This window comes from Nelumbo lutea, chromosome 3 (assembly GCF_056320005.1).
Source record: "Nelumbo lutea isolate HS-2025 chromosome 3, American lotus-T2T, whole genome shotgun sequence".
Taxonomy (NCBI): domain Eukaryota; kingdom Viridiplantae; phylum Streptophyta; class Magnoliopsida; order Proteales; family Nelumbonaceae; genus Nelumbo; species Nelumbo lutea.
The window spans coordinates 10,074,722-10,090,692 of NC_142686.1; the positions used below are offsets into that span (position 1 = coordinate 10,074,722).

Sequence of the window (15,971 nt, forward strand, 5' to 3'; positions counted from 1 at the left end):
GGCTCAAGCTAGGCCCGCCCAAATTGCACCCCTAGTGGTTCCACAAGATGGGTACTCAAGTCAAGGGAACTTGATATCCGTAGAAATCCTCATTTACTGAGTCCGGATTTGCTCTTCACAAAGTGTGCCTCAGACCTCACAGCATGCCCTAGCTGCACATCGGGAACATCTCCCATACTTGTATTTATTATTCATGGGGAGATGTTCCAAATACAGGGTGGATGTAGCCGTGAATTCAGTGTGAGGCGCTTTCGGTGAGGAGCAGATCCCAATTCCCATTTACCCCACCCCTCTCATACATATACTTTTTAATTCATTTTTTATTAAATGTAATATTAAAGACTTCTAATTCATTTTATTAATAATATGTAATATTTTAATCATTTATTTATACTATTTAATACATTATAATCCAAATTCGATTTGAATCCGCCGGACATGATTCTATATCCAATTTGATTCATCCGTTTGCAACTCTATTGGAGGAGACCGGAGATGGAGAGAGCACAAAACTAAAAACTGGGTTCGACTATGATATGAAAAAGATATGATATCTGAAAAATTTCTGATCAATCAATTGGAATCGGGTATTATTTATCAAAATTCATGATCAAAACTCTTTCCATACCATATCTTTTCCACACCATATCTTTTCCACATATAGATTTTCCCCTGAAAACTGTTACTACGTGTCTTGCCTTTTTATTTGTCTGTTACTGGTAGTAGTAGATCCGGACTACCTTGGAAAGAACTCTAGGCAGACTATGCAACAACGTCCACATGTACGACTGGGATTACTTGATGAATGGTCATGAACGCCTTAAACTTAATTCTAAAGTGAAGTTCGACGGTGGCTTCCTATTCAAACAAACCACACAGCACCAACTAAGATCTTTCTCAATCGCTGCTCTGCGTTTGTTTGTTGCCTCTGCAATTAAGGTGATTCTGAATTCTATCTCTTCATTTTCCTTTTTTTTTTTTTATTCTTGGACTCTTTCGACTGGATTAAGAAGAATTTCGTTCAATGTTCATTTCCTTCGATTTGAAAACTAGGTCTTTTTATCATCATTTATGGACCGAAAACTCAATTTCTACTTTTTTTCTTCCATGTTTTTTGACTAACGTAATGCGAATGTTTTTGTTGCTTTTTTCCTTGTGGAATTAGGGTTTTGATTTGGTATTTAGGGTTTGTTTTGTTAGATTGCACTTCTAGTGATTTGCATCGATTATTTATTTATTCATTCTCTGTCTCAAACTGAGAACCTGATGGATCGGTGTGAAGATAATAAATACCCAATAAGATTAGAGTTTGTGCTGCCAAAACACGCCCAAAAAAATGATAAAAAGGAAACGTAGAAGAGAAAGAAGTGGCTATTGGAAGTTCATGCGAAGTATTGAATTCTTTTCCACGTTTAAACTCGTCCCTTTCTGATCCGGAAATTTTTATTTTGTAAATCCACTTTATCACGTCTAATTATTTTCTTCTTGTTTTAAATTTTGAATCTGTTGATTCCAAAATGTTTTGTCCCTGCCCCCTTGATGTTGCACGTGTTGGGGTTTTAAGGTTATTCTGTTTGAAAAGTTTTCTGATTTTGGCACTTCGAGGTTGTTTTGCAAATGGCTGAGGCAAAACCAGGAATGAGGAAACCAGTGTTCATCAAGGTTGATCAGCTTCGTCCAGGAACTAGTGGACACACTCTTACTGTAAAGGTGGTGAGCTCGAAGATGGTATTACAGAAAGGCCGTCCTGATGGGCCTCAAGTACGTCAGATGCGCATTGCTGAATGCTTGGTTGGTGATGAGACTGGAATGATAATCTTTACAGCCAGAAATGACCAAGGTTTGGTTTTCTATAATTGATTATACTATGCATTGGTGTTTCCATGGTTATATACTTATATCTAGTAATTGCCCATTATATTGCATGCATATGCCATATAGAAGTCTAGATTGGTGTTTCTAGAGGTGCTCAAGGCCTCAAGCTTTAAGTCGCAAGACTCATGGTATGCCCGGAAGGTATATGAAAATATCCAAACAGTTCTATAGATAAGTAATAAACGAAAAGAAACATATTAATAATTGATCTGGGTAAACACCACATTTGCATGGACTCTCCTGAGTGGACGATGTGTCTGTATTGGATAGACACTCCATGGTTTCTTGGGGACACTTTTACATGATATTTCCTTCCAATCTCCAAGCTTATTTGACATAATAAATGAACATCTGATGTACAAGATGAATTCCATTTCTTTTTTATATCAAACATTACTTAGTAACAAAGACAACGCTTCTTACAGGTATAAAATGTCTGAGTCCAATCCATGTTTTCTCATTGTGCCCAGTCAAACTCTTTTACATGTGTCAGATTCTGATTACCATTTCCATGTCCATGCAACACTAGTAAAGACGAAAGAAACTTAGATAATGAAGGAATACAAATAAATAGACAGGTATTTCTAGCAAAAAATACAGCCAAATAAATTATGTCCATTCCACTTTATTGAATTCTATCACACTCCATCAAAAGGTGTGGAAATTCAACGCTTCCAGTTTTGGAAGGAACTATTTATCCCCATTATCGTTTGATTTGAACACGTTTTTTGCCTTAAGCATGCTTACTGGCCCATTTGCACAAAGAAGATTTGTTTCCATGCTCATGAGCAATTTCTAGTTTCTTGTATGTATATGGATTTTACTTGGTTTGAAGTTTTTTGTTGCAATGACTAGTTCATGTAATGAAGGTGCTAGATAGCTAGCTAGTTAGCTAGTTAGCTGGTTGTAGTGGGGACCTAGGATGAATCCTGCCTTCACCAATGTTGGGGGTTCTAGGGGTTTCAGGGTTTGGGGGATGGATATGCCCATTGTGTAGTCCATTTTCCCACCAGAAAAAGGCTACAATAACTTGGGTCCACATTCAAGCCCAAAACGATGATCAATGATGGATTCTCGACCTGCATGTGACATGAGCTTAATTTACTTAACCCTGAATCTCAGGATCTCACACTTATGGCTATACTAACATAATAGTTGATAGTTGATAATACACAAACAAGCCCAACCATAGCTAATAATTAGCTGCAAATAGAGATAAGGGTGGCAAACTGGCAATTAGGCAGGTTTCGGACTTTGGATAGAGATGCAACCCATTCATCTAACCTGCTAACTCATTAATAACCCATTTAAATAAAATTAAATGGGTAGACCCCCAACCAAAACTTGCCTTGACTTGATCCAACCTGCCCAATCCATTAACCTTGTAATGATTAAGGGATGTGCTTTGGGTCATTGTGGTCTTACACTAGGGGTGATCATGGGCCGGCTGAGGCCAAGCTTAGCTTCTACAATAAGGGGCACAGTTTGGGCTAATGCCTGGACCAGCCCACACCCCAGCTCTTAAATAAGATCCCAGACATACATTATTAACACTAAGTCCCAGTTTCAAATGACTATAAATATTGTATAGATACATAACAAACACATAATAATTTATGTCAAGTGTAAACTACTGAATATGTGGAAAATAGAAGAAGAATTAAACCAGTGTTGTAAGATTTGAACCAGATTGAATGGTTGAACTGGTGACCCGGTGACCTTTTTGGGTCCTGAATAAATGATGATTTTCACTGTTTGAATGGGCTTACCACCTGGTTAATCTGGTTAATCAATAAAACTAAGACCAATGAGCATTTTGGTTTATGTTTTGCCTGAATTTTATTACAGCGATTTAAACGTGCATGTATATCTAGGAAATCAATATGAATTATATTGATAATGAAAAATATTAATTTTACATTTTATATGAAGGTGCTGCAAAAGTTAAAATCTTGTCCTTACTAACTTATTATGGCATGACATAGTGGTAAGAATGGTTGCCTTTCATGTAAGTGTTATGGATCAAATCACTTCATATTTCATATAATTTTTTACATGTTGAGTTAAATGTATTGCATTAGTGGGTGTTAGTTGTTTTAGTTATCTATGGCAATGAACTGGGTATTAGTAGTTTGGGTTAATTATTAACTATTAGCAATTATCACGTTTTGAGTATTATGGCTAGAGTTAATTAGTACTTGGAATTAATTACATGTTGAGCTAATGTGTTATTTGAATTTAAATGGAGGGACAATGGGAATTAATGAGATAATGTAAGGTAGAGTTAATTACGGATTTGAGAATTAAGAGAGAGAGAGAGAGAGAGAGAGTTAAAGCCTGTCCAATGGGTGATTCCAACCCATTTTTAACCTGCTTAGTAAATGGGTGGGTTAGAAATTGTCACCCCTAGATAGAGATAATGCTCGACTAGTTCTTTCCAAATTTCTTCCACGCTTTTTGATGTGGTTTGGAAAAGGAACCTGACATGTTGTAATGCCTCTAGTAGGTGGCATCACGTTCTTCTGTTCCTTGTTAACTATGATGTAATGTTCATGTGAGCATTTTTACATTCTCTTTTTCAAGTTACAGAGCAAGAGTGTGGCCTTGTGGGGATATTTTGTTCCAATTTTCATCCTGATGACTCTATTAAGTGGATTTTTCCTGCAATGTCTCGTCCTCTTTGTCTCTTGTTGCTTGAGTTGTTTTGATTGGTTATGCCATAAGTCTACAAGTTAGATGATAATTCAAGAGGAATTGGAGATTCATTATACTGAAATTCTGAATTTGCAGAATCACCTGGAATGGGTTATTATCATGTCCTTGTATTTTATCCTTGGGTTAAAACTGTGAACAGCATATTAATTATTAAGATTTCCCAATTGATATTCATCATCATCTAAGTCTAAGCTTTGTCCCAACTATATGGGGTTGGCTACATGAATCCTGTTTGGCCATTCTGTCCTGTTTAGTACCTGTATCCATTCTGTCCCAACTATATTGGGGTTGGTTGCATGAGGCATGAACCTGACCATTGGTTGTGAGGCATCAAGGTTGGCTTTTGATATGATGTTCTGGATTGTGATTGCTGAAAACTACTCACCGAACTTCACCCTTTGTTGGCAGATAGAGAACGAAGTTGTCTCAAAAGAGATCCTTCTTGGTCATTGGAAATGCCCTACGTTTGTCAATGAGCTTTTCCTGTCAATTTCTTTTTGTATACAGATCTAAAATGCTGCTGCTCATGAAGTGGTAGGCAAGGATTATAGAATGCTGAAAATGTGGTTAGATGAACTCCAAAGTTGTTGGCTTCTTTCTTGAATAGATATCTAGAAAGTCAGAGCGGTGTAAGGTGGTAGGGTTTTAGGACTCGTGCTTGGTCTATCTTCTTGTTTTGTAGTTATGCTTTAATGGAAGTTTGAGTTAGAAAAAAGGCAACCATTGATTTAGTAGCCTCCACCCAGTTAAGACGCGAGGTTGTAAAGTGCAAAGTTAGGTTAAGGAGTCGTGTTTTGGTCAAGCTATGCCCTAGCTGGGTTCCTACCAAGGTTTAAAATTTCGATATGATACACCCGATATGGGGTGTATCGTATTATATCTTTGTAAAATAGATACGGGATATGCATGGAAATTGGATGTTTCATCTTTTTTCATGCGTATCGGACCCATATCAGGGGTGTATTGGGGACGCATCGGTAGCGTATCGACGAAAAAGATAAGACCAAAAACTAGAAAAATTAAAGGGGGAAAGCAAGCTTCTTTTCCCCGAAATAAGCTTTCTTTCACCCCGAAATGATTCTAAAACTCCAAACTTCATTCCTAGAGTGCTAGATTTGCAAAATTTTGCAAGAAACTAGTGTGAATCGTTAATTTTTTAAAGATTTTTCAAAATTTGAAAAAATATGACAAAAATAGGTAAATTTTTTCAAATTTTTATAATATCTTGTGATTTCTTTTTTTTATTGAATATTAAAATTTTTGTTGGACTACATTTTTTACATTCAAAATCACAATTTTTTTTTGTGCTATCAATATATTTATGGAAATTTCATGAAGATATTTGGGGAAAATATAAATTAACAAAAATTTTGAAAATGTAAATTTTTCTCTGCCTGTAAAGACTAAATATGTTTTAGATCTATGGATTTATCTATCATATCCATAGAGCAATTGAAATTTATTCTTTAATACTTTTTTGATTTTTTATATTTTTAGAATTAAAAAATAAATAGTAATTAATTATATTTTATAATTTGATCACAACAATTGAATATATTATAATTCTATGGATGATCTATCATATCCATAGACCAATTGAAATTTCTTCTTTAATAACTATTTTTTTATTTTTTTATTTTTTAGAATAAAAAATAATTAATGAATTAATTATATTTTATCATTTGATCACAATGATTGAATATATTATAATTCTGTGGATAATCTATAATATCCACAAAGCAATTGAAATTTCTTCTTTAGCAACTATTTTTTGAATATATTATATAATGTTTATTTATTTTTTGTAATTTTTGAAAATGTATAATAAAAAATAATTATTTAAATAATAAATAATTATTAATTATACTTTAACATAGAAGTTGTGCCAATGCATGTTTTATGGTTGGATAGGAGAGTTGGGTTTTTCTTATCCCATAAAACATTAAAACTTAAGAATTATAATTTATAAATTATAGTTAGGCATAGGATTTTTAATAAAATTATAATTAGCTACAATATATTTCTTCATAAAACCATAAAAATATATTAATTTAATGTATATACACCTCATTGAGGTTATATATGTAGTGTTGTTGATGTATTTTTATGATTTATTAAAGTATTTATAGTGTTTCCAAGTGTATCTATGCGTATCTTAGTTTTTCTCTGATACACGTGCGTATCCAAGGTGTATCCCGATACGTCTCTTAAAATTGCCTTTCCGATGCACTTTGGCATTTCCGATACTTAGAATCTTGGTTCCTACATCAATGCATGAAATGGTTGGTCATGGTTCAAACCAATCAGTTGAGTTACCTTGTTGACATTCCTCAAGCTTTAAGTTAGAATTATGATGTGTGTGTTATAACACACATAAGCATTAAGCATCTACATAGCCCTGAAACGAGAATCTGAACTCTGAACTCATTTTTGTTTCTTCAATTCATTAGCTCAGGAGAGTGTATTTGAGCTGGTTTTACTGCTATGAGATAAGCTTACCAATGAGGTCTTTTTATTTTTATTGTTTGTAAATGTTGCATAGATTAAGAAGGATTGTTGTATTAGAGTTTCAAAACCAATGCATGGCTTGAGAAAGGTTGTTATATTAATAATCACTTTGTATTAATTCTTTCTGTAACAAGTGAATGAGGTTCTGGGCTCATTTATGCATATTCTTGTTTTAGTAGGGTGAACTATGTTAAACAATGGAGTTCTGGAAAAAAAAGCTGATTTAAGGTTAGGGTTGATATCAATTTGGTGAACTTGTAACTGGTCATGTAGGTACTGCTAAACCATTCAAGTCGCATTGATGTCAAACAGATATTGAAAAAATTAGTTCTGAGTTAGAAAGACCAAATATAATCCTTAGAATGTAGAAAGACGAGCATTCCTGCTGATTAATTGTGAAAAAGTCATATTTTAAACTTTTTTTTTCCTTTGAAACTTGAGATACATCTCTGGCCATCTTCTTTTTTTTTTTTTTTGATCAATAACACCATCTTCATTAAATTAAAAGAAAAGAGGGAATATGGATACAAAAGGGGAGATAAAATAACTTAGCTCCCCAAAAACAGAAAACAAAGGGAATGCAAAGAAGAAAGATTAAAAACTAGCCCAAAAAACAGACTCCCTATTCACTCCTTGCTTGGCCAACCCATCCGCAAATGAGTTGGCACTCCTATTCACTCCTTGCTTTTTTTTTTTCATTGTTAAAGTTCCACAAACCACTGTCCTCCGTCTTCAACCAACTAACCACCACCTTCGAATCACCTACCAGGATCAAACGACTGATATTTAATTCCTTTGCTCTTCAAATTCCTTCAAGCGCTGCAAAGATCTCAGCCCTAAGAGAGTCACCTTCTCCAATAGGGCCAAAGGATAAAGCAGTAACAATCCCTTCCTCATTTCTGAAGACTCCTCCAATCCCAGAGGGCCCTGGATTCCTTACACTACTGCCATCAAAATTCAGCTTTATAAAGCCCGAGGGGGAAGGGGACCAAAACGGACAAAGAGTCCTCTTGCATCTAGCAATGGAAGCAATCTCTTTCCAGTTTCTTAGCAAGTCATCCGTAGGAAAATCTGAAAATAACTCCATAGATTTTAGTCAGTGGACAACCCTTAAAAGGATTCGATCTAACAATTCTTCTGATGTTCTTTCCTTGTCGGAAAAAATGCGCGAGTTTCTTTCTTCCCACAATGACCAGCATACCGCTGCCCTAATACACCTCCACATAGTCTTCCCTCGCTTCTTAGGCCAATTGAAAAAAGGAGAAAACAAACCTTGGACAGTCTCCGGAGGATACCAAGAACACCCAAAACGGGAGAAAACCCACTCCCAAACAGTTTTAGCAGCCTTACAAGAGACCATGAGGTGGTAGCCAAATTCCCCATAAGCTTTACAAAGAGCACATCTATTAGGAAGTAGACAATAGTTGGGTCTCTTTCTTTGAAGTAAGTCTAAAGTGTTGATTCTTTCCAGGAAAATTTCCCAACAAAAAAAACCAACCCGAGGAGGAATAGGCTTGCTCCAAATTTCCTTAACTGGAAAGGACAACCCAAAGGGGATAGGAGGCTGAGTGAAGGTTTCAAAGAAAGAAGCACAAGAAAAGGTACCAGAGCTAGAAAGGGTCCAAAATCTGGTGTCTTCCTTAGCAGGGTTTAGGAAGACAATCTCAAGGGAGGCTAGCAAAGTTACCAAACTATCTATGTCTGTATCCCTAATTGCCCTACGCAGGCCAAGGTTCCATCCAAAGCTAGAAGTGGAGGCTAAAGGGACCAAGAAAGAAGATATGGGTTCATTTTTCAAGTCTGATAGAGCATACAAGGAAGGAAACTGGTCCTTCAGAGGAGAATCCCCGACCCAAAGTTGTTCCTAGAATTTTATTCGGTTACCAGAGTTTAGACCATACCTGATCCAAGGGGAGAAAACTGGAAGCAGATTGTGAATGGATTTCCAAGGAGAAGCAGCTGAAGCCCTTGCCAAGATTCCAGAATCCCAGCCATTGTCTTCCAGCCCATGAATGCTAGCCACAATCTTAGTCCACAATTTATCCCTTTCCAATGAAAACCTCCACAACCACTTCCCCAGTAGAGCCATATTCCTTTTCTTGAAATTACCAATCCCAAGACCTCCTAGTTTTTTACACCTAGTGACCACCTCCCAATTCGCTCTATGATCTCTCTTCTCCTCTCCAGGCTCCTAGAGAAAGTTCCTTATTAATTTTTCTAAAAGATTTGAAGCCTTTGAGGGGATCTTAAACACTGACAGATAGTAGACAGGTAGGTTAGCTAGGGTAGACCTAATGAGAGTGACTCTCCCACCTAAAGAAAGATAATTTCTCTTCCAGGCCGCCAGCTTCTTCTCAAACCTCTCCACTACCGGAGCCCAAAAGCTAACACTCTTAGGATTATCTCTTAAAGGGAGGCCCAAATATGTCAGGGGCCAGTCCGAAATTGCACAACCTAGCTCACCTGCAAATTCCCTTAGGTCCCTTTTGTTCACATTCACTCTCGCCACACAACTCTTATCAAAGTTTACCTTGAGGTTAGATATCTGCTCAAAGAGTTGTATTGTCAAATTTAGATTCCGGATCCAATTGAAGTTCCCTCCTTCATAGAAAAGGATAGTATCATCTGCAAATTGTAGAAGTGTTATGGGAACCTCCTCCCTTCCTACTCTCCACCCTCTTATCAAATTCCTCGAGTCTGCTCTATGTATCAATCTCCCAAGCACATTAACAATCAGGGTGAAAAGAAATGGGGAAAGAGGATCTCCTTGTCTTAGACCTCTCAACGCAAGAAAGAAGTCAACCACAGTCCCGTTCACCAGGATAGAATAATGACAAGTCCTAACACAGCCCCAGATCCACTTATACCACCTGTCTCCAAAACCAAAACTCCTCAACACCTCCATCAAGAAAGACCAATCAACCAAGTCATAAGCCTTCTCCAAATCCAATTTGCAAACCACTCCCTTCTTCTTTGACTTCCTAAAGCTCTCCAAGCTCTCATTTGCAATGAGAATCTGATCGGTGGTTTGTCTTCCCTCCACAAAAGCACCTTGGTTGGGTGCAATAATAGATGGGAGCACTTTTTTTATCCTGAGAGACAACACTTTTGCAATGATTTTGTACAAGCTAGTCACCAGACTAATAGGTCTAAAATCCTTTGGTTGAGAAGCATCTTTCTTCTTTGGGACTAAAGCAATGAAAGTTGAGTTCAAACCCGGGTTTATTACACCCCTGCTGTGGAACTTCTAAAAAACTGGTACAAGATCATTCTCCAAAATATCCCAACAATCTTGGTAAAGGCCATTGTGAACTCATCTGGACCCGATGCTTTTGTCCCATCCATTGAGAATACTGTTTCCTTTACTTTCTCCATATCAAACATTTTTTCTAACCACTCTCTCTTCTCTGCACTTAGAGTCGGCTTATCCAATCCCTCCAACCACACTCTCCCATTCATAGGCCTTCTAAAAATATATTTGAAGTGGTTTACTAGAGCCTTTGCAATTTCTGTTGGGTGGGACAACACTGCTCCATCAACTTCCAAATTAGAGATGAAAATCTTCATTCTCCTCCCATTTGCCACTGAATAGAAAAACATTGTGTTTCTGTCTCCCTCTTTCGATTCTGAACAGAATTGGTGCTAAGGTTCTGTTGTGCTAATACAAAACTACAAACGCCCTATATGTATGTTCTATGGATGCAGTTTATGGGAGGAGTCTTACTTGCCATGGTTTTCCATTTCTGCTTACTCCCCATGCCATATCATTAATGGGGAAAGGTATATCCTTGGATTTGTCTTTTACCAGTGCTAATGATAATATATATATATTGTAGCTGGGGCCTGGGGGTTGCCGGCAACTATGATTTTCATGTACCTAATTTTTAGGTTGATGTACGCGTATCCGCTCATGCAAATTACTTTTTACATGTGCATTGAGTTCTTGTATATGTCAGGCCCAAAGAAATTATTGTTGCACGTGCCAATAGAGATTTGGTTGCACGCTGTATAAACGTGCAAAATCTGATAATTTATGGAGTGTTTTATGTTTTTTCTATGAATTACTAGTGCTATCATTTACAGTGAGACTTTGTCTAATTTCCAGTGGAATGGATGAAACCGGACACTACTGTTATCCTGCGGAATGCAAAGATTGACATGTTCAAGGGTTCGATGAGGCTTGCTGTGGACAAATGGGGCCGTGTTGAAGTGACTGAACCTGCAAGCTTCACAGTGAAAGAAGTTAACAACCTTTCGCTGGTGGAATATGAGCTGGTGAATGTTGTTGAAGAGTAAATGAAAGAAACAGCTTGCTCCTCACTATCCCTGATTGGAATTTTAATGAAGCAAGATATGGATTTTGTGGTTTTTTGGTTGGCAAAGTGGCATGTCTGTTGTTTCCTGGGCATCTGGGTCCAAGTTATCCATGAAGATTCTCTTATTAGGAAAAAAAAAATCTCGAAGCTACTACTAATTAAGGAAGTCAAGTGATACCTAAGCAGCAGCTAAAGCAGCTGGTGGAACCTTCTGGAGATAACTTCAACACAGATGGTGGTTGCACCCAAAAGACTAAGATACAAGGCAGCTGCTTATAGAACTTGTTTTCAGTTGCTTCTTATTTTAGGACAAATTCCTTCTCGGGTAAGAGACAACATCTATTGAAATTGAATGTTTTCTCAAGTTTGATCCTAATTTTTTGCCATACTAGTCCACGCACAGGAGCTGCGCTACTATTACTCGAACCCCTTTTTGGTCTTAACTCTTACATGCTTCCTTTTATTTTCTGCATTACCGCCAGAAATATAATGATAATAATAAAACAATATATAAAAAATATTATTTGTTTAGCCTTTTTTTTTCTAGTTTATTTAACAAAAAAATATATTATTAAAGGTAATTTGTATGATGCCGGAAGAAACTTTTGACCAATTACCAATTGATTGGTTATTAGGTTATTAGGTATTATGTCTTTTCGGTATCATAGTTAAATATTAAAAAATTTTATTATTAAACAAATTCTCAAAATTGGGCTGCAAACATTGAAATATCTTGCTGCACTCCGTGTATTATACGAGCTTTTACAAACAAGATTTTCTCACTATACCCTTGAAATTCAGCATGGCTAAGTGGCAAATAGAAAAGTAAATTTAAGCACCTTTTTACGTTGCACTCCTATCTTGAGTTGAATCTATGGTCGCTTCCATTTCCAGGGTGCTGGAAGTGGCTGTTTCTTGCACGCCAGTGATTCATCTTTCAATTGTTGAATTTGCTGTTTGATTGATAAAACTGCGAAAAAAAAAACACAATGGGGGAAAATGACTACTCGAGGAAAACATCATTTTTTACGTTTTTGCTTAATCCAAACGTTAATGCATGGTTGATGATGTGGGTCATGTGGCTCCTCTACTATGGGGCTGTTTTCTCAGAAAAAGCAATGGAACCAAAGACTTCCAAACATTGCAGTTTTTCTGAAAAAACACCATAGCATTGCTATTATTTGAATGCAATGGAGAAACAACAATGGAACCAAACATTATCCTTTCTTATTGTTTGTTTTTTAGGCATTGGGCGTTTATCTCTCATTCTTATAAAAAATGGGCTCTATTAAATGGGATTTCAACAGTTAAAGTCTAAATGATTTGATGATGACACTAATGTGGCACTGTTTCTTGAGGAAAGAATTCACAAGCCTATGAAGGTGGAACCATTTTTTGAAGAAATGGCCATGGTACCAAACATGCCCACTTTTACAAACCCATGGATTGATGGAAGCATGGCATGACTCAATTAAGGGGGTGTTCTATAGTGTGGATGAGAAATTGATGGGTGTGGATTGGTTCACACTACATCCTGTGATAGGGATCAATTTACACCACACCACAGTCCATAATTGTTTTGAACTGTGAATAGATTGTGTGGAGGGTGGATCGGATTAATTCACATTCATAGTGGCGTTTTGTAAGTGTGGTGTGGATTCCATGTATCTCATATACGTTTTATGGGAAATCTACATAGGCGATCATAAATATCTAACCTTTGCATTTTATATGGTAAATAAATTAAAAAAAGACATCAATAAATTAATATGTAGGCAACAATTGCATTTTTTAAATAATTAAAAAAATATTATTTTAAATATTAAAAAATCATATTTTAAATATTATTTTATTGATGAAAATATTAAGAAAATTAATATTTAAATAATAAAAAAAGAGTGGAAAAGGAGAACCATCGGACTTGTGCTAGAATTAACATTAAAAATTATTAAAAGATTAAATAAAATGAGAGTAATTGGACTAACGTAACACAAGTGCGTTATATTGAAACCTTTCCACAAACTGTTCACACCATAGCGTGGACCATCTACGAGAAAATACTGTGAAGATAAATTGGGGTGTGGCCCATCTATATTCATGCTATTTTATGGATGGAGAGCGTCCACACATAGCAGAACACCATATTTTATCACGAACAGAAACAAAACGGTCCCATCCAAATACACAAGACAATGACAATATAAAATGTTGAAAATCCTATGAAATACACAAACCCATTTGAAAAATAAAAGGCCTATGATTCTGGAAAAATATGGTTTCGAAAGAACTTTGACCAATCAAAGCATCCTGTGAATATGATGAATATCACATGAAAATTCATTTTTTTATGATACAGGTTGATTCTATCTGCTATCATGTCTTTTAATATCATAATAGAATCAAAATCTGGGAATAAGTAGACCATACTCCCCCTCAAAAATCTGAAATTACAGGCACTTCCTAGTTTACTAATTGCCCCCCTATAAACTGCATCCTACCCATAAATTTAGCATCAATCCATGGCCACAATTCATTCCACCCCTAAGGTGGAATCCATGGCCACAATTCATTCCACCCCTAAGGTGGAGCTCTAGGGGTGGATTGAATAGTTGAAACCCCCAGAATCTATTTGAAAAATTCATAACAAAAATAAAAAATGATTTTGGTTCTTTGAATATTCCTACAAATTAATACGAAATTACGAATATTATCATTTGGTTATATACCTAGTTCATTCTTACTTGATTTCTTCTTTTTTATTTATTTTTCAGATTTGAAAAGAAGGAAAAGACTTTGGTTTGATTGGATTTTGGAAGGACTTTAGTCTGATTTCTTCTTCTTTTCTTTTCTTTTTTTAATGCTTCGGTGTTTTCTTCAGTAGAGCCTGGACGACCAAACATCCTGAGCGTCAACACGTGATTATGTTTCTTTCTTTAATAGAAAATGCAAACTATTGAATTATTGGTTATATAATTACACTGATCAGTCATTCTCCCAGTAAAATACGCTTAAGGGTCATGTGATTACGTCAGCATGAGAAAAAAAATCTCAAATACAATATTATATTGGTTAGGTGTCATCCAAGTTCACTTTTGATACGACGCGGTTTTGGCTTTTAGTTTTCGGTTCAAAGTTCACTGCACTGAACCTTTGATGTTGTACCATGGGCCCCATCGTGAGTCGTGACTGATATTCCGTTTTAGCCATATGCCACGAATTCTCATTCTGTGGCTTTGCCTAACAACCTTTACAGCCTTATTTTGGGAATATCTCCATACTTATAATAACTTTTATAAGCTTTATGTTGGGAATATCTCCAATCATGTAATTTATTTCATAAAAAATAGACGTAAACTAAAAGTTGATGTGAGAACTTGTTTGCCAAAATTCTATTTAAAGAAGGATACTCGTAATGGACCGAATGGTCACAGAATGTGTTCTACGCTATCTGTTTGGTTGTGAGAAATGGTGGGATGAGAAGGGATGAGATAAGAAAAGAAATTTTATTTTCTCATTTTGGCATTCTATGTTTGGTTGCTAAAACCAATTATTCTACAAAATTTATTTTCCAATTTCCAATATTTGATTGTTGAGAAATTTTTGTAAGATGCTTGATTTCATTCCTATTCAACCATTAACAACAGTGGAACATGAACATCCATGGTTGTCTCCAAGTTCCCCTTCAACCATGATACATGATGATGACAGAAGTTTAGCTGCAATAATAAATCCTTCTACTTAAGCAGAGGTTCAATGATAGCAAATCTGCAAGGTTTTAGCATATCTGCAACGATGGTGATGGCCAAGAAATCTAACCAATATATTATAAAAAAAAATTACAAACTTGTTAGACCTGCAACGATGAAATCTACCAATACTTGGTTGTCGAAAGGCTAAGAAATCACGAATGGGAAGAAAAACAATGAAGTTTTAGAGAAAAAAATACAGAAAATAGTTTACCAGAGAGAAATGGAGCATGGATAAGTCTTCGTTGGAGATGAAGAACAGTGATTGGACTCTTTGGCGCTTGGGGTTCTGAAGCTTAGCTAGGAAGAAAAACAATGAGGTTTTTGAGAAAAAAAATACAAAAAGAAAAGGTTCAATGAAAGAAAACGAAGGAGATTCAATGTCTTCACCAGAGATTAAACACCCTATCGATAGAGTCTGAACCTCGACTTGGAAGACAACCGATAATGAGTTTTCAGAGAAAAAAATACAAAATGGCCAAAAAATGTGAAACAAAGATGGAGATGGTGAACGGAGGTCTTAGATTCGTTAGAGGTGAATAAAACAGTGGTTGGAGATTTGATCGTAGGGACATGTGAATGGAGATGTCGCCTTCGACAGTGGTTGGAGGTGAATGGAGATGTTGCCTTCGACATTTTTTTCTTATCGACTTTTCATTGTTTTCGTTTCTCACCGGGGTTACACCGTGTCTCTACTTGAAGTTCTTATCCCATCCTATTGTTTCGACTAAAACAAACGAGAGAAAATAAGAATTTTATGCGAATATTCCTATTTTCTCGTCCCGGTCGCGACAACCAAACATACCATGGA

General features: G+C 36.2%; 1 protein-coding gene across 1 annotated transcript; it reads left to right on the top strand.

Moving 5' to 3' along the window:
- The first annotated feature begins 622 nt into the window (after nucleotides 1–622).
- LOC148862847 (uncharacterized protein At4g28440-like) lies at nucleotides 623–11,790 on the top strand. The gene is made up of 3 exons (XM_088978676.1): nucleotides 623–939; nucleotides 1,606–1,840; nucleotides 11,204–11,790. Exons 1-3 carry the CDS (start codon nucleotides 781–783, stop codon nucleotides 11,392–11,394), a joined length of 585 nt encoding a protein of 194 aa, XP_088834802.1. The 5' UTR covers nucleotides 623–780; the 3' UTR covers nucleotides 11,395–11,790.
- The last annotated feature ends 4,181 nt before the right edge of the window (nucleotides 11,791–15,971 follow it).

Bases quoted from the DNA above. Each gene is read 5' to 3' on its own strand.
- LOC148862847 (XM_088978676.1), top strand. From the start codon at position 781: ATGTACGACTGGGATTACTTGATGAATGGTCATGAACGCCTTAAACTT. The intron at 940-1,605 runs GTGATTCTGAAT...TGGCACTTCGAG, and splicing joins TTGTTGCCTCTGCAATTAAG to GTTGTTTTGCAAATGGCTGA. The intron at 1,841-11,203 runs GTTTGGTTTTCT...TCTAATTTCCAG, and splicing joins TACAGCCAGAAATGACCAAG to TGGAATGGATGAAACCGGAC.